At 46.0% G+C, this 21186-nt stretch overlaps 1 protein-coding gene across 1 annotated transcript in view; it reads right to left on the bottom strand.

Moving 5' to 3' along the window:
* The window catches only part of Crybg1 (crystallin beta-gamma domain containing 1), a 53970-nt gene extending 33044 nt beyond the window's left edge, over window positions 1–20926 (bottom strand). The window contains exons 1-6 of the mRNA XM_028768998.1: window positions 19446–20926; window positions 12613–14893; window positions 8092–8139; window positions 7889–8007; window positions 4896–5055; window positions 1960–2099 (exon numbers count right to left, since the gene is read on the bottom strand). Of these exons, the coding sequence (XP_028624831.1) occupies window positions 1960–2099; window positions 4896–5055; window positions 7889–8007; window positions 8092–8139; window positions 12613–14893; window positions 19446–20101 (3404 nt within the window). The 5' untranslated portion in view covers window positions 20102–20926. The remainder of the gene's footprint in view (window positions 1–1959; window positions 2100–4895; window positions 5056–7888; window positions 8008–8091; window positions 8140–12612; window positions 14894–19445) is intronic.
* Between the last annotated feature and the right edge of the window lie 260 nt (window positions 20927–21186).

Genomic DNA, 21186 nt, shown 5'->3' with positions numbered 1-21186 from the left:
CTTCTAAGCCCCGCACCTACATAGAGATTATCGGCAAATGCGGTCAGTTCTGCCTTTAAAATGTATCTCAGGTCTCGCCACTTCCTGCCACCACTCCCACAGCATCTAAGCCACATGGCCTCTTGCCTGTGTGACTGGAATGGCCTCCCTACTGCTTTCCTCCGTCCCTCCCTCCCTTCTAGACAGCACACCTCTGTACAGCAGCCAGTAATCCTCAATTCTACCCTAGTAAGTGGCCCCCACTGCTGACAAGGCTTCACCAGGCTCGCCCTGCTACCAACTCACTCAGAGAGGTGAGTCCTATGGCTTAGACATGCCCCTCTAAATGCCATGTGGAAACTTCACCTCCACTGGGAGGTACCAGGAGGGGATCAGACCAGACTTTCAAGAGGTGACTCAGCCATCAATTCAGTCACGGGGCCTCTTTCCTCATGGATGGAGTCACAAAAAATAGACTAAGACAGAGGGCTGGGCTTTTTCCAGGTGTATTTCAAATTTTTAGACAAATAAAAGAACAATCAGTCATAAAGGAGGCAGCTGATCTACAACGTACTCCCTGTTACACAGCCCGAGATAAAACATTGGCCTCTACCTGAATACCTCTTGTGACAAGAAACTGTCTACTTTGCAAGGCAGCTGTTCCCATTTTAACCACCAGGAAGCCAAAGCCTACTTCTCCCGTTCTAGCTGCTTCCCGCAGGTCCCCACAGAACACCAGAAAACAGAGGGAGTTTCTTCTACCTGTCATTCCTTCAAAGATGGCTGCTACCCACTGCAAGCCAAAGCCCCATGGTCTCGCTTCCTACAGTCACCCAGTCGTTTCCAGTTCATGATTTCGTTGGACTGGAAGTTGGAATTTGTGATCTGCAGGCTACTTGCTTCCTCCGGCCTGAGCAAGTAAACCACTTCCCATGATAACAACAATGGCAGACTAAGATCCTCAGCGGCCAACAGACCACCCGAGACAGGACCAAGGAGCGCTTTCTCCTTTGCTCAGCACCCCTTAAATCACTTTATAAGACAGACTAAGGGGCTATGAAACCTTTGGGCACAGGTCCCACTCCTAATATGTAAATAGTTATACGTTACATACAGTGTCACTGATCTAATTATGCATCTCAGAAAACTTACACAAAAATAAAACATTTGAGAGAGAAGAGATTTGGGTGACAAGACGGGTCCGTGGGTTAAAGGTGGTGATGGCAAGCCTGATGACCTGAGCTCCATAGTCAGGGCCCATATGTTGGAAAGAGAGACTGATCCCTAAAAGTTGTCCTCTGACTTCCCCACACATGCCACATACATACATCTACATGTCTACACACATCATAAATGAATAAATAATTATAGCAATATAAAATATCAAGCAACTTTGATGTGTTTTTTTTAGCATTTTGGCAGACATGTTCCGTGTGTCTGGCTGGGCTCCGCCTCAGAGACCATGTCCTCTGTCCTGCGTCTCCAGGTTTTACCCTCATCTCCTCCATCTTGGATATTCCTAATTCCTTCAAAAATATCCTTACGTTTCATGAGGCTTGTGTAGCCAACACAACAGCATTGTATAACAGTGGCAAAGGAAGGGTGTTCTGCTCGAACCCATCTCACTTGAAATACTGAATTATCATGAATGCATAGTCTGCTGCTCAGCTGTGAATAGCTAGGTTTCTCTGTGATAAAGGAAAAGTCCTATGTGACAATTGTGTTTTCTGTGGCTGGGACATAGCACAGTGGGAAAGTGGGACAGAAGCCTGGCATGCCTAAGTTTCACCCAGCACAGGAAATGGGGAGGTGGGAAAGGAGGAGTGGGGGTGGGGTGGTGGTTCAGCACCTAGAGCACTGTGGGTAGAGTATAAGGCATAGATAGAGACTGGAGTTTGGCTCCTCACACTGAATCCCGACATCCTCTCCAGTATTCCTAGTGAAGCCTCTGTAAACCTGCATCTGGAAGAGAAGACTTACGTGCCCCAGTGCACTTTGATGGAACAAGTCTTCTGCAACACACCGAAGCCCTGCATTTCCTCAGTGTCATCAAAGTAGGAGTTCAGGAGTCCTAACCCTTCCGGCTCAGTAAACAAGTCAATCTGACTAATTCTATAGTCCTGAAAAAGAAAACCCCATATACATATATATTACATATATAATAAATATACCATGTGTTGAACTTGTAATAAGTTCATTAGTCTTTTTCTTGCGGTAACTGAAAATGTCATTTAAAAAAATGTGTATGTGTGAGTGCCTACATGTATGTATCACATGCGTGCCTTGTTCTGGGGGTGGAGCTGGATTTAAAAACAGTTGTGTTCACAAAGCACATTTAGAAGAGAAAGGAGAAAAGAAGAGGAAGAGGAGGAAGAAGAGAAGGAGGAAGAAAAGGAAGAGGAAGAAGAGGAGGAGGAAGAGGAAGAGGAGGAGGAAGGAGGAAGGGGTAGAGAGATAGCTCAGTGGCTAAGAGCACCTGCTGCACTTGCAGGGGACCAGAGTTCAGTTCCCAGCACCCACAGCAGGCTTCCGGAAATCCCTGCAACTCCAGCCGCAGGGGATATGACGCCCTCTTCTGGATTCCACAGAAATTACACTCTTGTGCACACAGCCCCCTACCCACACACACATACATAATTAAAAACACCATCTTAAAGAGTTGAAAGGATAAACAATGTGAGAAACAACCTTGAGATCCATTGTAATTGGAAATAGCAAACAAATGTTGGTAAATCACTCATGTACTACAGGGGAAAGAGTAACACCCCCTTTCCATGAAGTGTAATGTGCAGCTGAACCTCAAGTCAGGCAGTAACATGAAAAGCTTTTGCTGTAGCAAACAGAAACTATATCCCTGAGCTTCCTTCCTGCACATACCTAAAGTTTTGCCCTAATCAATATGCATCAGTTGGGAATCATGGTGAGCAGTTACTCACAGGAGTGTGATCTTGGAGAATAATCATGAAGACAGGAAAAAAAAAAAAGACTGAGAATGGAAGTGTTGAATACAAAAGGGACAACAGCACTGCATTTGCAATACATTAGAATTATGCAAATAGGGGTTTGGAATATGACCAACCAGAGGGCAAGGACTCAAATAAGTGAAGGGGCAGACACAAGTCACGATGGTAAACTGTCAACTGCTTTAAACAATGCTTTATTACACATATTATTTGAGCAATAAATAAAAAATGTAGGTGTGTGTGCTATATCCATATGTAAATGCAAAATATTCCACTGGGAGGACATCTTAAAATAGTGTTCCTCAGAGCTGAAGAGTTGGCTCAGTGGTTAAGAGCACTGGCAGTTGTTACAAAGGACCAGGGTTCAATTCCTAGCACCCACATGAAGTCTCACCACCTCCTTGTGCACCAGACACACATGTGGTACACAGATGTATATGCAGGGAAAAATACTCATACACATAGTAAAGTTGTAGTCTTCATATCTTATGTGGCTTATCACACAATGTACCCTACCTAAACAAAAAATTAAACTGGCTATGATGGTATACGCCTATTGTTCTGGGAGCAAGGGCCACACAGAGACATGGCTGCAACACTGGGGACAGCTTGAACTACAGAGTCAGGTCATGAGAAAACCCACTAGGAAGAGAAATCCTTTGGAGTCATGGTCATCACCTAAGTCTCTCAGCAATGTTGACCTGAAGTGTGACCCCAATGTGTGAAGTGGAAACAGGAAGATCAGAAGTTCAAGGCTAGCATGAGCTACCCAAGACAACAAACAAAAAAAAGCAAACAAAAGGAGGCAGTGACATAGACATAGGCAGCAATTCTCTCTGCTTCTTGAGACCCGTTTCACAAGCTTTCACTTTTCTCTGTGCACTGTACCTCGCCCTCCCTCTTTTGTGCAAAGTCACCACTTCATCTTCCATTTGTGAGACACCAGAAATCACATGTTTACAAAGAAATGTGTTGACGACACTTTCTTCCTTAAAAAATAAGCAGGAAATTCTAACCACTTCTGTAATCGACCTGAGATATCTCAATAATCTGGGGTTCTGTTGTTGTTTAGAGAAAGGTTTTGTTAGGTTCATAGGTTCAAGGTCACTGCTGGGACCTAAGATGAGCCTGGCTATTACTGTAGCATGTGTGAACAGGGCAGGTTACCTAATGGCAGCTGGGAAGCAAAGACACAGAGAGATCCAAATAATATTTTAAATCCACATAAAATCTGAGCTGAGCAACCAACTAAACTATTTCTACACTGTCTTTCTAAAGTAAAATATCTTAAAAGAACTTAAGGAAAGTAGAACTTCATGTAGCCATAAAATACTAAGCAAGGGACAGGAGGGATGGCTCGCTGGAGCACTTGCTGTAATTACAGAGGACCAGAGTCAGGCCCTTGTACCTATGTCACCGGCTCAGAGCCACCTGCAATTGCAGCTCCAGGAGACCTCACACCCTCTTCTCGCCTCCATGGGCACCTGTGCACATATTTTCAGACACAAACACAAACAAACACACATACACACAGAGACACAGAGAGAGAGACAGAGTGACAGAGAGAGAGAGAGAGAGAGAGAGAGACAGACAGACAGACAGACAGACAGACAGACATAAACATAAGTAAAAAATAAAGTAAATCTTAAAAAACTTGTCTGTTCATAGAGAATTCATGGCAGCCAGGTTACTTAGTAAGCTGCTCCTTTGGGTGTGAGTGGAAGGAGGGTGAAAAGTGTACTTAATAGATTTATCATGAAAATGTCTAATGATTATACTGTTTCTTTTCCAATTGATTTATGGTATACAATTATTAACATTAAAAAATATATATCCATAGTATAGCGATCAAATGTTTTTTCATTTATTTCATAAACTGATTCCCTTAAATGAAAATTATCTCTGAGACTCATCTTCATGGGCTGAATGACTTCCATATTTCCCATAACCTACCTGAACCACGTGTCGGATGGAACCAATTACCACAGGCTTATCAGACTCTGCTTCTTCATCCAAAACATCCTCCATGCCCCAGGGACAAGAGAGTTCCAGTTCCCCTTCTTCTAGAGCAAGAGAGTGCCCTTCAAAATTGGCTTTCTCATACAAAATCCAACTGCGAATAAAACACAGAAAACTCATTATCTGTTACGTGAGGCAGGTGTGTTTGTTCAATTCTGGCCAATACATATTGTACATCACTAACTAGAAAAACAGCATAAGCTCCTCCCCAGGACCAGCCTCACTGGGCCTTAGGAAGCCTCACTGTGATAGAGTGCCCATGGTCATGGAGCTGACAGGGGAGACTGTCATCGGTGCTCTCCGGATGAACTTCCGCTTACACGCCTGGTACCACACATTTCTCTTAGAGGTAGTATAACGTATACAGCACAGTTGAATCAATGAATACGTTGATACACAGAACTACATTTATGTTAACAAAGGGACTTTTGAAAGATTCTCCCCAGCAACCCCACAGCATGAAGAAAAACATCGCGGTGAATGGGAGGGCTTACACCTTCAAGCCATTATGAGTTTCTAAAGAAGGTCTGGAGAGGTGCTGCAGTGGTTATGAGTGACTACTGCTCCTGCAGAGGATCTAAGTTTGAGTCCCAGCACACACTTTGGGTGGCTCTCAGCCACCTGTTATCTACAGTTTTTATGTCTCTGGCCTCCATGAGCACCTGCACTCATAAACACACACACACACACACACACACACACACACACACACACACACAAATAATTAAAACATAAATTGTTAAAACTAAACAAGAAAAGGTTGCAAAAGAGATTGTAACTGTCCTGCTACAAGCAAAATTATCTTGCAAAATTTGTTTTTAACACAATTTTCAGTCTTCTAATTTGATAATGAAAGTACATTTTAGTTTTCTAGCAATATGTTTACTATTTAGAAAACATGTTATAATATTAAAAGCCCTGTTAGAAGAGATGTTGCATAATTAATTAGAGGGAGATTAAAAGAAACACAGCTAACGTTTTAGGTCGTAACTCGGTTTGGTGTATACAGCTGCTGTTCCAACTACTCCAGGGGCTGGGGCAGAAGGATCACAAGTGGGGTGAGTCCCACGCCAGGCTAGTAACTGGGCAAGATGACGTATGAGAAAGTAAAAGGCAGTTACGGTACAGCTCAATGGCTGAGTGCTGCCCTCGTACACCTTGTGTCAGGTTGTTCCACAAATTACTCATGAACGTTTGGTGCCCGCTCTCTTGACCCCAGCCCAGAGTGTACGTACAAAGGGAAGAGGAACATGATACTCTGATTTTGTTTCCAATTGTTTTTCTTTACTCAACTTCCTATGCATTTCTGAGAGACAACTCAACCAGCAAAAAAATTTTTTAGAAACTGTCAAAGTACCTACATTTTCATTAATCTCGTAATCAAAACTAACCGTTGTCAAAAATTGAAAAATAAACAATTTCAGGCCACTTCTTCAGTGAAGTCTCAGAGATTTTTTTATCTTTCCCTGTAAGCTCATTTGGTTTATAGATTTATTAAATTATTGCCTGGGTGCGGTAGTACACGCCTTTAACCCCAACACTGGGAGGCAGATACAGGCAGATGGATCTCTGTGAGTTTAAGGTCAGTCTGTTCTCCATAGTGAGATCTTGCTTCCAGGTTTCAAATGTGAGCCATGACATTCAAGTAGAGGTCAGAGGGCAACTTGTAGGAGCCAGCACTGTGTGTGTGTCCTAGGAATGAAACTCAGCTCACCAAGCTGAGTCACAAGCACCTCTACCACTGAGCTAGCTTGTCAGCTTTGTGGTGTGTGTGTGTGTGTGTGTGTGTGTGTGTGTTTAAAATTGGGTCTTGCTACATAAGACCAGGCTGGCCTGGAACTCACAGTGACTTTCTTTTAACCTCTTTTTTTGTTTGTTTGTTTGTTTTTTGTTTTTCGAGACAGGGTTTCTCTGTGTAGCCCTGGCTGTCCTGGAACTCACTCTGTAGACCAGGCTGGCCTCGAACTCAGAAATCCGCCTGCCTCTGCCCCCCAAGTGCTGGGATTAAAGGCATGCGCCACCATTGCCCGGCTCTTTTAACCTCTTGAGTGCTGGGATTATAGGCACTTGTTTAACTTTGTTAACTTTGTTTAACCACATACAGGTTTAACAGGTTGCACCTGACCTATAAATAGAACAAATGTAATTGTTTTGTAAGATTTACTTATTCAATATACATGAGTGCTCTATCTACATGTATGCCTACATGCCAGAAGAGAACATCAAATCCCAGTATAGATGGTTATGTGGTTGCTAGGAATTGAACTCAGGACCTGTGGAAGAGCAGCCAGTGGTCTTAAGCTCTGAGCCATCTCTCCAGTCTGAACAAATGTAATTTTTAAAATATAAGCTTTTCTTATTTTTACATGTTTGGGTTTTTGTGTTGTCTTGGCCTGTATGTACGTCTGGGTACTTGCATGTGGTGCCAGCAGAGGCCAGAGGGAGATGTCTGATCTCATGAAACTGGAGTTTCAGATGGTGCTGAGACACCTGTGGGTGCTGGGAACCAAACCACTGCTAAGCCACTGCTCCAGCTTCCAAATGCAATCCTTCCCAACCTCGTTAGACACCCGAGGCAAGACCATCTGATGGATCCCAATTCTACTTAAAGCAGTGTTGTGTGCAGATACGTGGGGAGAGTAAGTTTGTTCTACTGTATTTTATGATTTGTCTATCATAAATACGTATCACTTTTATAATCAAAACTATGTGTGTTAGACACATGTTTTTTATCTTACCATCAACAGTGTTTTAAGTCATTTCTGCTGATAAAGGCAAACTCATAAGTGGTGAGGTCCAAATAGTAATTGAGAATGCTAAACACCTGTGGTAAGCTGTATCTGCAGTGCACTCCAACACCAGCTGTGAGCTGCACCTGCAGTGCACTCCAACACCAGCTGTGAGCTGCACCTGCAGTGCATTCTTACCATCCTCGGACAACTTTCACTAGTATCACTGGAGAGAGGCTCCAAGAGCTGCAGTCCTCGATGTCCCCAAACACCTCGATGCACTCCTCAGAGACGTCGGGCTCACTGAATATCACTACCTACAAGACAATAGAAATGGCAGCATTTTGTCTCCCTTCACCAGACCAGGAGAGAGTCTGGACTAGAAATTAGAAGAGCCTTACCTTTCCAGGCCGGGGATTGAGTTTGTTGTGCATACTTCCTCCAAGAGTCTGCAATCAGAGGAACGGAAATGTGGTCAACAATTACAGCATTACAGGCCAGCTGCCTTTTCTCCACCTAGAGCCTTTAAATCAGAACATATCCGATTCACCATTTATCAGTACTGAAGCAGTCTACCTTGCTTCACACTCAAGTTATGTCAGCGTTCTTTTTGAATTTACATGATTAAACTACAAGATTTCCCAATGATTTTTCCATCACAGCTTCTACTTATTTTAATATCTAGAGTATTGTCAACAATACTAGAAAATTTGGGACACAAAAGTCAGATCTATCCTTTATATCAGGTCACTGACTTAGAACCAACCAGGAGACTGCATGTCAAAGAATCTAAGGAATTGCTAATGTGTAAAAGAAGAGGAGAAGGAGGAGGAGGAGGAAGAGGAGGAAGAAGAGGAGGAGGAGGAGAAGGAGAAGGAGAGGAGGAGGAAGAAGAGGAAGAAGCGGAAGAAGAAAAGGAAGAAGAGTTAGAGGAGGAGGAGGAGAAGGAGGAGGAATGAAAGGAAGAAGGAAGAAATCGAATCCATCAGTTACTTATCTAGAAAGAGCTAAGTCTATTGGTGTGTTCATATACACACCCTCATTGGATCTATAAACATTGTGTTGCCACAGTAACTTCTCCACCACATGACAAGTACTAGTCTAAAGGAAATCGTGCATTGTGAGGCCGAGGACCAGTTTCCTACAACGGCAGCTACAGGAGAGAACGGGTGAGAGAGTCACAAACCCAGGGATGCCTAGGCTACAGAGTGCGTTCAAGGCCAGATGAGGGAACCCAGCCAGATTGTTTGTCTCAAAACAGAAAAGGTAAAAAGAGGGTCAGGGATGTGGCACAACGGCGGCAGAGCACTCACCTAGCATGTGCAAGGCTGTGGGTTCAATCCCCAGAACAGCAAGAGAGAAAAGAAGAAGAAAAGGAGGTATAATACATTTCACAATATACACTGCACATGGTTTTTTTTTAAAGATTATTTATGTATATGAATGTTTTGCCTGCATGTATGGATGTCCATCAAGTATCCTTGGAAGTCAGAAGGTACTGGCTCCCCAGGTACTGGAGTTACAGACAGTTGTAAGCCACCATGCCTTTATTAGGAATTGAACCAGGTTCTCTAGAACACCAACCAGTGCTCTAACCACTGAGCAATCTCACCAGCCCTGCACATGGCATTTTTAATCTCCCCTCTTTTGATGGACAAAATACCTTTTTACATGGCTTCAGAAGTAACCATTACAAGATCACCTGACAAGACCAGTAAAACCCGAAATGTGTAAGATAATAAAAATAATAATTATACATGTAAAAACATTACAAAGATGACTTCTTGCAGGCTGGTCAGGATGTGTCTCCTGAGGCTTGCCTTAGTCTCACCCCTCACACCAGCGGACTACGATCGCAAGGCCTGAGTAAGACCCCTGTGTGGATATTAGCCACCAAACAGCATGTGCTGACCTGTTTTGTACACATGTAAACTGAAGGAAAAAGCTAAAAGTTAAAACAAAAGTGAAGAAATACACTAAATAAAAACCACAATCAACAAAGCCTAACACCCAAAGAAAGCCTTGAAAAATATCATAAAAGGCGTAGAAGTCAGTGAAACTTTTTATTTCTTCTTTTTATGTCATCTGACTTGGTTTCAGAGAGTGAATATTTTTTCCGTTTCATGTGTGTGTCTGTCTGTGTGTGTGTGTGTGCGTGTGTGATGTGCATGTGTGTTCATGCACATGTGCATGTGAGTGTGGGGACCGAAGCCTGACTGTGGGAGTCGTTATCTATTACTTCCCGCCGTATAGCAAGTTCTCTTAATCGAATCCACAGCTCGTACAGGATGAGTCTAGCTAACAGGTCTGCTCTGAGGACCGTGTCTCTGCCCTTGCCAGTACTGGAATCACAAGTGGGTCACGGCACATGCTCGCACGTGCTCTCACACACATGTCCGTGTGTGCGTGTGCAGACTTGTTGGGTTATAGCCAAATAACAAGTGATCTACGACTAACAGGAACAAAGGCATAACGGATGGGAACTGGGCCGGCAGAAATCTTGTGCTTAAGAGATGTGGCTTTTGTTTCTTTGTTTTGGGAAAAACTTTAGGATTTCTATGTAGTACAGGTGGATTGTAAGATTGACAAGGTAAAATCTCAGCTCACTCCAAAGGCTGGAGCACAAACAACGCAAGTCCAACGCCAGTCGGGATGAGTTAGTGAGACTGTAGGTAGAAAGGAGGCTGGGGACACAGCTCAGTGGGGAATACTTATAATAGGCATGTGTGACACTCTGGGCTCATTCTGCAGTGCTGGGGTGGGGTGGTCTTGAAGTGAGGGGGGTTTGTCCCATGAACCTTTCATGGTGCCCCATGAGCTCAAAGCTATGTTCATAGTAAGAAGAGGCTATCTGCCCTTTCTGAGTCAGCATGGGGCCCACAGCACATCATCGTTCTGAAGGCCACAGGATTCACATGAGTTTTCTAGGAGGTTGAGTCCCCACATGAACTTCTAACACAGATGCACTGCACAATTAAAGAAACGCTCTTTGGAGATGTCAGTCTTCAAAAGTAACTGGATGGAGCTCGGGGACTCTTATGGAAGATATGGGGGAGGATTGAAAGCAGGAACTCCACAGGAAGACCATCAGAGTCAACTAATCGGGACCCTTGGAGCCTCTCAGAGACTGAACCACCAACCACATAGCACACACAGGCTGGATCCCTGCACATATGTAGCAAAGTGCCCCTCAGTCTTCATGTGGGTCCCCCAGCAACTGGAGCCAGTATTGTCCCTAAAGCTGTTGCCTGTCCGTGGATCTCATTCCCCTAACTGGGCTGCCTTGTCTGGCCTCAGTGGAAGAGGATGCGCCTAACCTTGGAGACTTGATGTGCCAGGGTTGGGGTGGAGAGGGATACACAGGTGGGCCCCACCCTCTCAGAGGAGAAAGGGAGGTGGGGATGGGGGGAAGCACTATGTGAGGGGTGAACTGGGCGTCAGTGACCAGGATGTTAATTAATTAGTTAATTAGGAAAAAAGTAAATGGGTCCTAAGACTAAAAGTTTAAAATCTACTAGTTTACAAAATCCATGAAAAAGAGAACCTGCATTAGTCCTCTGAAAACCTGTGTGTGTGCATGTGTGCGTGTTAGTCAGTCATGTTCTATAGCTGAGAGAACCTGCATTAGTCCTGCATGTGTGCATGTGTGCGTGTTAGTCAGTCATGTTCTATAGCTGAGAGAACCTGCATTAGTTCTGCTGAAGACCTCTGTGTGTGCATGTGTGCCTGTTAGTCAGTCATGTTCTATAGCTAAGGTAGGTCTTGACCTTTCTATCTACCTGCCTCGGCCTCCTGAGTGCTGTGATTGGCGGCATGCCTTGTCACAACTAGCCAACCATATATTTTGAAGAAGCCTCCAAAATTACAGAGCATGATGGGAATATAGCAAAACCTGCCTCCTACACTGCGACAGCACCCTGCCCGGTGATGAAGGGCACCAGGTCTTTTCTGTGGCCATGTCTCCACTTGCCTGACAGCTTTGCTCACTGCGAAGCAAGTTACATTCACAGTCTCCCTCAACTTAAATAGCAAGCTAGGAACCAGAAGGGAACAAACTCGCATGAAAACAATCCTGGGCTGGTGAAGGGCCCAGCAGCAAACAGCGTGCTTAATACAAAAGGCCCTTCATCAAAGAGGAAACTTCTGACAGGTCAGAGAGGAAGAAATGGAAGCTGTATTTTGCAGCTCCCTCTGTCACACCGAGGGAAAGAACTAAACTAAACAAACTAAACTTCTCTATGTTGTGAACTTGAGGAAAACAAATTCCCAACCAGGTGCTTTCCCAACTACACATATGATGCTTATGGAGAGTGAGTGAAACCTCGGAGCAAAGAGGAAGAAGGGAGATCCCTAGCTGGGTGGGGCCTTCGCAAGTAGAGGAAGCGGCTTCGAACATCTTGAAAATTCTAAATATAGCACTGAGTGTTTTTTACAGAGAATACGAAGAGCATAAGCCTCCCAGCTCTCTGAGCCCTCTTTCCTATGCTTTTCATAGTACAATGTTGACATTCCCAAATGCCTTGAAACATAGAACTTATTCTCCCTGCTGGACCACAAATGTCTCGGGAGAGGAAGTGTTGGTGTCTTTTTTTTTTCTTGGACTCCACGAGTTCCTTGTACATAGATTTAAAAATGCGCAGTGGGGGAAAAGCCAGCCATGGCTGTGCACACCTTAAATCACATCACAGAGGCAGGTGGATCTCCGGGAATTCAAGGCTAGCCTGGTCTACAGAACCAGTTCCAGGACAGGCAAAGCTACAGAAAGAAACCCTGTCACAAAACAAAAAAGCAAAACAAAACAAAAGGTACATGGTAAACAAACAGAAACTTATTGCACAAATACAACCCCTGTAAAATACAACTTGAGCCCTCACTGCCTCTAGGTTCAGAAACAGCCCAGGTATATAAAAGTTAGTACTTACCATAGAATCTGATAATGACATTCCAGAAAAAGAAAGGCCTGGGTCATACCGGCTTGCTTTGAAGAGGCCCAGGAAGTCCGTGTCTGTGCCCCCGATGTTCGACAGGTTTGATTTAAGAACACTTTCCACACCATCGCTGTTCTTCAGTTTGGGTAAGTCCGAAAGGTTGTTTTCTGGCAAGTGCAGGTTGCCCTGAGAACTCACATCTTCCTTGTTCTCCTCTTTCTGTGCGTACTTTTCCATGTGGCTGGGACCCAGATGAGATGTATTTGATGAGTTGAAATTGAAGACCTTTAAGGAGTTGTGGGGTGCAAGGTGTGGCTGTTCTCTGTCTGAGCCACAGGGCAGGCCACCCTCCTTCCTGGGCTGCACCACTGCTGACTGAGATACGGAGTTGTTCTGAGAAGTGCTAAAAGACGTGCTCATCGTGTTGACTGACGTCACAGAGGGAGAAAAGATTTTGTCTTGTGGCAGAGAAGAAAGCATGCTTGAGAAAAGCGTGCTTTTTTCTAGCCGTGACCTCTTAACTCCACCGCTGTTGGTGTCCCTGTTTTCTTTCTCACTTGCTTCCGAAGTCGTCTGCAGCTCGCTCTTCCCGTTACTGTTAGCGTGCAAGGACTTGAAGAGGATACTCTGTTCGGTGGACGCACGCTTGGCTCTCAGTTTGGATAAGGGGTCGTGGTTCTGCAACAAGTGCAAAGCTGGTGACATCTCTGACTGGCTTTCCTTCTTCTTCCCCAGACCAATGGTGAACACGTTGGGATCAAACACCTTTTCCAAACTGTCCTCGTGAATGGGTGGCATAGCGAAATGAGGGGCTGGAGAGTTCGGGACCCTGGCCTTCTTTTTTTTCTGGGGCACACATGCTGCACTGTCCATCTTTTTAATAATTTCAGTAAATTTTTCCATATCAGAAGAAGAATCCAAGACACTATCGTCACTACTAGCAGAAATGTTCAAAAGACTGGCAGGGGTACGTGGGCTGGTTACAGTTTGACCTGGCCTTTGGGGGCCTTCTGAATGACTTCTGCTGTTGGGAGAGTGGGTGAGGCTGAACTCTGCTGTCAGGGGTGTCCCACTGCTGCTCTGACTATGAGCCTGGACAGACAGAGCCTTCTCAGGTCCTGGCTGTGTGATGTGTGGGTGAGACAGTGGCACATACTCGTCTCCATGATGGGTATCCTCTTGCTGGGGAACACAAGTGGTGACAGAAACCACTTCAGGCTCATTACTGTGACGGCTTGGCAGCTGCACCTCTCTAACTTCAGAGCTTTCTGAGATGACCTGAGAGCTCACATCCTGAGGGTTCTCCACAGGAAGCACAAAGGACCGGACCTGGACGAGGACTTTGGAGGGACACTCCTTCCCCATAGTTTCTGGGCTGTGCTCTGAGGTTGAAGGAGGGTTGGCCTCTCCCCCTCCAGGTTTGGAGACTGGTGTTTTCTCAGTGTGAGGAGACACCGGCAAAACAGATCCATTGTGGTTTTCTGACACTTCTAGAGCAGGGTAGGGATCATTGCATACGGGAAGCTGAACACAGCCATCTTGGAGAGCGTCCACAGGAATGGGTGCAGAAGGTGGGAGACAAGACTCTCTAGATGACTCACTTGCTGCTGGCTGTGAGTCAGAAAATGCACCCTGTGGCTTTGCAGGAGACTCTCTGGTATCACAGATGGCAGGGATGTCCAGGGCAGTATCATTTGTATTGTTAAGGACGGGGCTTTTGCTGTTGGCAGCCTCTGGGTGGCCCTCTCCGGAGAGCTCAGGGTCCTTCACAGGAACCAGAGCAGTGGGCAGTGGGTGGGAAGGACAGGCAGGATCTGTTTGTACATCCAGCTTATCACTTTGATCAGGCTCAGGGCGGAGGACCTGATCCTTGGTGGGCTTGGCTTCCCCTCCTCCAGTGGCTGGAAGAATCTCTTCTCTGGCGACAGGGACTTCTGTGGCTTTGCCTTCTGCAGATGGCTCCTTGGCTACCAGGCCATTCTGGTGGTTGGTTGACACAGCTTTCTTTTCAGATTGCTCCATTTCTTTGGCCTTTTTGGCTAAGTTCAGCTTAGCCCTCCCAACAAATGTCTTACTAGAGGGAGGATTGTTTCTTGTGTTACGGACGTCGGGGTGTCTGGGGCTACCGTTAGCCCGCTTGTTTTCAAATAAGGAGATTTTGTTGGCCGTGTTTCCCTTATGAACTGGCTGGCTAAATGGATTGTGCTCATTTCCCAGACTGTCAGGATTCTTCGGGGTTTTCAGATTTAGTTCCACATGTTTGGGTCTGGCGGGGCTGCAGGGACATAAGCAAGAGGGAAATTAGCAGTTAAGTGAACATACAAACCAGCTAGTGAAAGACACCAGGAAGTCCGCATTCTCCTGGTGTACATTTGCTTTTCCACGAAACTTAAACAATCCTACAAACGCTAGCAAGTATTTTTAATGGGTATCTTACCTGCGTATGACAGATGAGATTATAAATCTAAGAAACTATCAATTTACCAAGTATTAACATGCATTCACAGCGATTGGCACTGAATTGGCAGACATTACAAGGTATAAGGAACAAATTTAAATACTTAATGCCTTCCCATATTTTAAATATGCAGATGAATTCCCCAGATATTGAGTATGTATTTTTATTTTATAGTAAAGTTTTGGTCACCTTTAGTTTTTTGGGACAAGGAGTCAAGTGGTTCAGGCTGGCCTCAAGCTCACCATGGGGCTGAGGATGGCCTCGAGCTCACCATGGGGCTGAGGATGGCCTTGAGTCCCTGCGCTTCCTGCCTCTACCTCCCAATTTTTCTGATGTCTATGTGTTCACTATCTGAAATCTGTAAAGTATATATGTATATTTTTATTTGTGTGTGTGCATAATATGAGTATGTGTATCTGTGTGTGTGTGTATGTACGTACGTACATGGCATGTGTTAAGTCAGAGGACAACCATGGTGTCAAGCTTCTACTTTGTCTAGACAGGGTCTCTCGCTGTTCAGTACTGCGTGCCCGGGCTGTCAGGTCGGGAGCTGCCAGGCTTTTCTTGCCTCCATCTTTCATGTCACTACAAGAGTGCTGGGATGACAGACAGGCACTGCCATGGCCACCTTTTCTAAGGGTCTCAGGTGCTCACACTCTATCCGCTGAGCTGTCTCCCTGAACATGGCAAGTGTTTTTAAATCATTCATAACCCTGCTGCTCATCAGCGCTCTGCCTCATTCCCAACGGTTTCATACGCATACATATTTTATTAGAATGGAAACAGCTGTGTGCACAGGCCTTGCATGGAAATGGCTGTGTTCACAGGCCTTGCTTGGCTGCTTGCCTTTTGCTAAGAAAAAAGGATGAGTTAACATCATAACTTCCAGGGTCCTAAGACTATATTCCTTGGAATTTTATACAAACATCCGTAAAAAGCAATTTTTTTTTACCATCTGGATATAGCATAATTGATTTTGTTAATGTGTCTAGGGCAGAGTCTCCTGGCTCAGTCACAATTCTTAGGTCTAATTACTTCTTACTGGGAATAACGCCTTTAATGTGTTCTTTCATAGAAACAGAATGTGTTGTGTTGGCATTTGCCTGTCTTGGCTCCAGTCCTGGCTCCCACAGTAATATCTTCGTGAACTTAGCCAAAGTATTTCCCATCTCTGGCCCATTCCTCTCTTTTGTATCTGTAACTTAAAAGGTAATACAAAGCCGGGCGGTGGTGGTGCACGCCTTTAATCCCAGCACTTGGGAGGCAGAGGCAGAAGGATTTCTGAGTTCGAGAGTTCGAGGCTAGCCTGGTCTACAGAGTGAGTTCCAGGACAGCCAGGGCTACACAGAGAAACCCTGTCTCAAAAAACCAAAATCAAAAAAAAAAAAAAAAAGTAATACAAAACAAAATCCCTACATAATTTAGAACAGAATTTTTTTTTTAATTTAACCGAAACTTATGGTTAATGGAATTTTTGGAAGTCCCCTTGAGGGGTTATACTTAGTGCTAAAAGAGGCTACAGGACCAGAAAGCTCCCCAAGGGATAGGGGCACTCCCCAAAGGACCAGGAGGTTCCCCATGGCTGCTTTCAGACAGAGTCACTCCTACTTTTCTGTTTTATGAACCATTTTATATAAACATTCCTCAGGGCAGAGAAGCTTGTCAGTCTATAGCTAAATGAAAATGTAGCTAAGTTGCCAAGCACTTGAGAAGTTATTTAATTTGATTTACCCAATGTACAACTTGCATGGTCTTTTCTAAAGGGAGAAAGCTGAGGCCTAGGGAAGGTAGGTGACTCTCCTGAGGTCACCTAGCTAGTGACAGGGCCTCGATTTGAAGCAGGACCTCTTGTCTCAGAAGTCACATTACACTGTATTGTGGTCAGACTAGACTGTCCTGAAGGGCCCCTCAGCTGCTTTCCTTATCAATGGGTTGTATGTGTGTGTGTGTATATGTGTGTGTGTGGGGGGAATTGAGGTAGAGGTGGAGAAGCTGGAGGATGGCAGATGGGGGTGTTCAGTGAGTACCAGGTCCATCAGAAACACATGGTTTGCAAATGCTGTGTTAATTATTGCTGTGAGCAATTAATTAATGAGCAAAGGTGACAATCTGAGGGATATTTAAAAAAGAGAAAGCTGACCAGTCAGCACAAGAAGAGGACATCACTGAAGTGGACATCAAAGTGCATCTTGGGATGTTGGAGGAGAATATCCAGGTGAGCCTGCAGCTCCCCGATGGGTAGCACATCTGCTCATTAAAGATTTACACCAGATCAAAATACCTTTTACAACCAACTTCTCTACCATTAACTTGTGTTACCAAGAGTCACTGCAATTAACCCAGTTGGGGTTGATTAAAAGGCAGGCTCCTGTAATGCATGTTGTAACGCCTTCATTATGATGAGAGGGAATATGAAGAGCCACGGCTACGCTGTAAGAGGAAGTGCCTCCCTGCCCTAAACACACCCCTTTATGAATTTCAGCATTTGGCAGAGAACCTGAAGAAATCATATTTTGAACATTATTAAGTCATTGTTTTTTAGGTGATATAATCTTTTTTTTTTAATTTTTCTTTCCAAAACTAGGCTTACATCTATAACCCTGTCATGTGGGAGAGTAAAGCAGAAGAATGGCCTTGAGTTCCAGGCCAGCCTTGGCTACACAGTGAGTTAGGAGCCACCCTGGGCTAAAGGGTGAGACCATCAAAAAAAAACAACCAACCAACCAACCAACCAAACAAACAAACAAACAAACAAATCCCCACCAAACCATAGTATGTTAATATCTTTACCTCAAGTCCAGCCATAGCAGGACTAGAAGGTCTGAAAGCCTCTGTCAGACTGACAGAAATAGGCCAAAGAACTAGATAAAGTTCTTAATTTTCCACTCCATTAGTTTGCCAGTTCACCACATGTCAGGCCATGTACAAAAGAAATTTTAAAAAGATGGGTGGTGAGGAAAAAGATTAAAAAAAAAAAAAAAGACACTTGGCTCAGTTCTGGTAGGATGCAGGCCCAAAGAAGAGTTCCATTGTAAGATCCTGTCCAGAACTTGTTTACTGATCGCCTAACAGTGTAACATTTCTGGTTTTTCCACCGGTGCCTTCTGATTGGATGACAGGTTGAGTGTCCAGCCCGATTTAGTCCTGCAGCATTTCTCCTAGCTAGGCTTAGCAGGTTTCTGTGTTCCGTCACACTGTCTTCCACAAATAATGGGCATCATTCACTCGGGAAATTTTCCTGACGCTACCGTTACAGAATAAATAGCTGATTAAGTCAAAGGTCTCCAGGCTGCCAACTGGTGAGACAGTTCAACGTTATTCATTAAGCACATTTCCCTCTTAGCTTCCAGACAAACCTGTTTCAAACCTTACTTCTTTCTAAGACAGCAAATAGAATGAAACCATTCAGTTCAAAAATGATCAGTGTGTGAATCAAAGTAGGAAAAATTTGAGAAATGATTTTCATCTGCTGGGAAGAGTCACGTTAACTTGAGCTCAGTTTTATCGAGAGCCCTCCCGGTCTGGTCCTAAACACACAAATCAGATACTATCTAACCACAAGCCCAGGCTTCTCCAGGAAACCGGTGACTTCTTGTCCTGTACTTCCAGAACCTTTACAATAGCAAAATCCACTGGGCCCTTTTAATTTGATTCGTGTGCTCCTTACTGCCACAAGGGGGACTTAAACGTTGAGGGCAATAGGCTGCATCACAGGTGTGGGGCATCTCCCCCCACGGCACACAGAACAAAGGGCACTCAACTGATACTTGCGAAATTGCTAAACTTGCAAGCGAGTAGGTACAGTCTGTTGTTTTGCGTCCTTTCACTTAGGAAAATTTCAGTAATAACACCGGTCATCTCAATAAGAGAAAAGTCATTTCCAGCCTAGAAACAAAAGATCTTCCTAGATCACCGAAGGGGGATTATTTAGCGACGTCCTTTAAGCTTGCTTTAGGACAACAATGTACAAGCTTCATAATAAAGAACTCTTAAATTTAAGTCTCCCCTGTCAATGCCACTGGGCCACATTCAAAATACTGCTGGCTCCCTGGGACTATCCTGAAATACCCCTGTACACTTTGGATAAAGAATATAATTAGCTAGGTCAAGCCATTAAGTCTTATCTCGGCTGTTTACCCGTAAACACAGCGCCTCAGGGGATGTATCCTATTTTTTTGCATTCAATTAACTTAGATCTTAAAGCAGGAATTAGCGGTGGAGGCTGCCAAACGTGTCACACTCCAAGCCTTAGCTCTGCAAACAGCTCTTTCTCTCTTTGAAGTTTTTAACAGGAAAAAAAAAAATACAAGTTACAGACCCCACCATACAACCCTAAGCAACCCCTAGCCCAGACTCTGCAGCTACTTACAGGGTCACTTTGGTGGTCACAGTCGATCTGCCCACACCGAACTGGTTCCTGGGCTTCGGGCCGTCGGCGTCGGACGCTCCAGTTCCTCTGCTCGACTCTCGGCTGCGACCCCCGTCGCCCCGGCTATCGAAGTGGTGGGGCAGCGGACCCCTCTTGTGCTCTGGCTTGAACTCGGGCAGCAGCGAGCTGCTTTTGACCGTGAGCTCCCGCGGGACGACGCGGCCCGCCTCCTCCCCGCCGTCCGCCGCGGAGGGCGCCCTCTTGGGTGGGGACTCCTTGGCGGGAGCGCGCGAGCCGCTGCCAGGCGAGCTGGGCACCGCCTCGGGGACGCGGCTGCGACCCTTCCGCTTGGTGGGCGACAGGGGCTTGCCGCGGTCCGGCTCCCCTCGAGGCTGCCCTCTGGGGCAGGAGCTGGGTTTCGGCTCCGGGCTGGCGACCGGGGCTGCGCCTCCGTCGGGAACCGCTTGTACCGATTTCACTTTCTTTTCCGCTGAGCAGTTCTCAGCCGTGGCGTCTGGCGCCACCTCGTCGTCGAACACCGCGTCGTCCTTGGTGGCACTCTCGGGCGCCACTACGGCGTCCGCGCCCGGGGAGTCGGTGGATTTCTGCGACTTCCTCCGCCGACCCGACCGGCGGCCGCTTGACCTCTTTTCCATGTCGTCCGAATCCTCGCAGTCGTCTGTCGCCGGAGCAATCGAGGCCGGCTCGTCCACCTGAGCCACCTCAGTCTTGCTCAAGTAAATGTCCAACGTTAGCACTTTGGTGGGATGCGCGCGGTCGACCGGCCCGGCTGTCCCGCCGGTCTCTGCGCCCTGGGCGGGAGGCTCACCTGGAGGAACCGCGTCCCCGGGGGCCCCCAGAGAGCCAGCTTCCGCACCCACGCTGGGGGCTCCGTCGGGGGCCTCTCCTACTCCTCCCAGAAGGTGCTCCTCTGGCGGCGACCCCGACACACCCCTCGCCGTCTCTGGTTGGAGGCCAGCGCCAGGCAACGCGTCCTCCCCCGGACTGCGGGCGGGCGTCTCTGCGCTCTCCTGCCCCGAGCGATTCCCTGGTGAGGAATGCAGCAGCTCCTTGGCAGCGGTGGTGGCATCTGGGAAAGTCTCTCCCTCTGCCTGTAGAGGTTCTAATTGGGCTGAATCATTGTCGTAGCACTGATGCACAGCCCCTACATTGATGCTGGAGCAAGGGGACAGTTCGGCGTCGCAGGGGGTTGCCTGAACACTGCTCTCAGCGGGCTGGCCCTCAGCCTCCTGCCTGGAGTCCGCCTCGCCAGCCTCGCCCGCGTCGGTTGCCTTTAGTTGATTGCCCTGAGCCTTACTTTTCTCACTCTCTGTTTCTGGAACTTTAGCAGAGGCAGATTTGCTATTTGAGTTGGTGGGACTCTCTAATCCGTTCCTGGTGTTCCTTCTCCTTCCAGCCGTAAAAAGATTACTGAGCTTTCCCAACACTGGCTTCCTTCTGGTGTCTTCTGGTGGTTGTGCTCTGGACTGGAAAATGAAAAGAAACGGGGAGAGAAAACTTGAGAATCCGTTTTGTTCCTTTTTGGTAGGTTGCAAAACTGCTGCGAACCACCTTGGCAATGGCCCAGGTGTGACTGACAATGAAAAGGTCCAGCCAGGTGTGGCAGCACACGACTGGTCTTTGTTATGCTCCAACAAAATTCATTTTAAAAATTAGACAGACAGATAGACAGGCAGGGTCTCATTATGTAGTTCTTGTCCTGGAACTCATCATGTAGACC

The sequence above is a fragment of the Grammomys surdaster genome, unplaced genomic scaffold (assembly GCF_004785775.1).
Source record: "Grammomys surdaster isolate TR1022 unplaced genomic scaffold, NIH_TR_1.0 190, whole genome shotgun sequence".
Lineage (NCBI taxonomy): Eukaryota > Metazoa > Chordata > Mammalia > Rodentia > Muridae > Grammomys > Grammomys surdaster.
The sequence above is the reverse complement of the archived record's forward strand: the minus strand, read 5'-3'. Positions and strand labels throughout refer to the sequence as shown.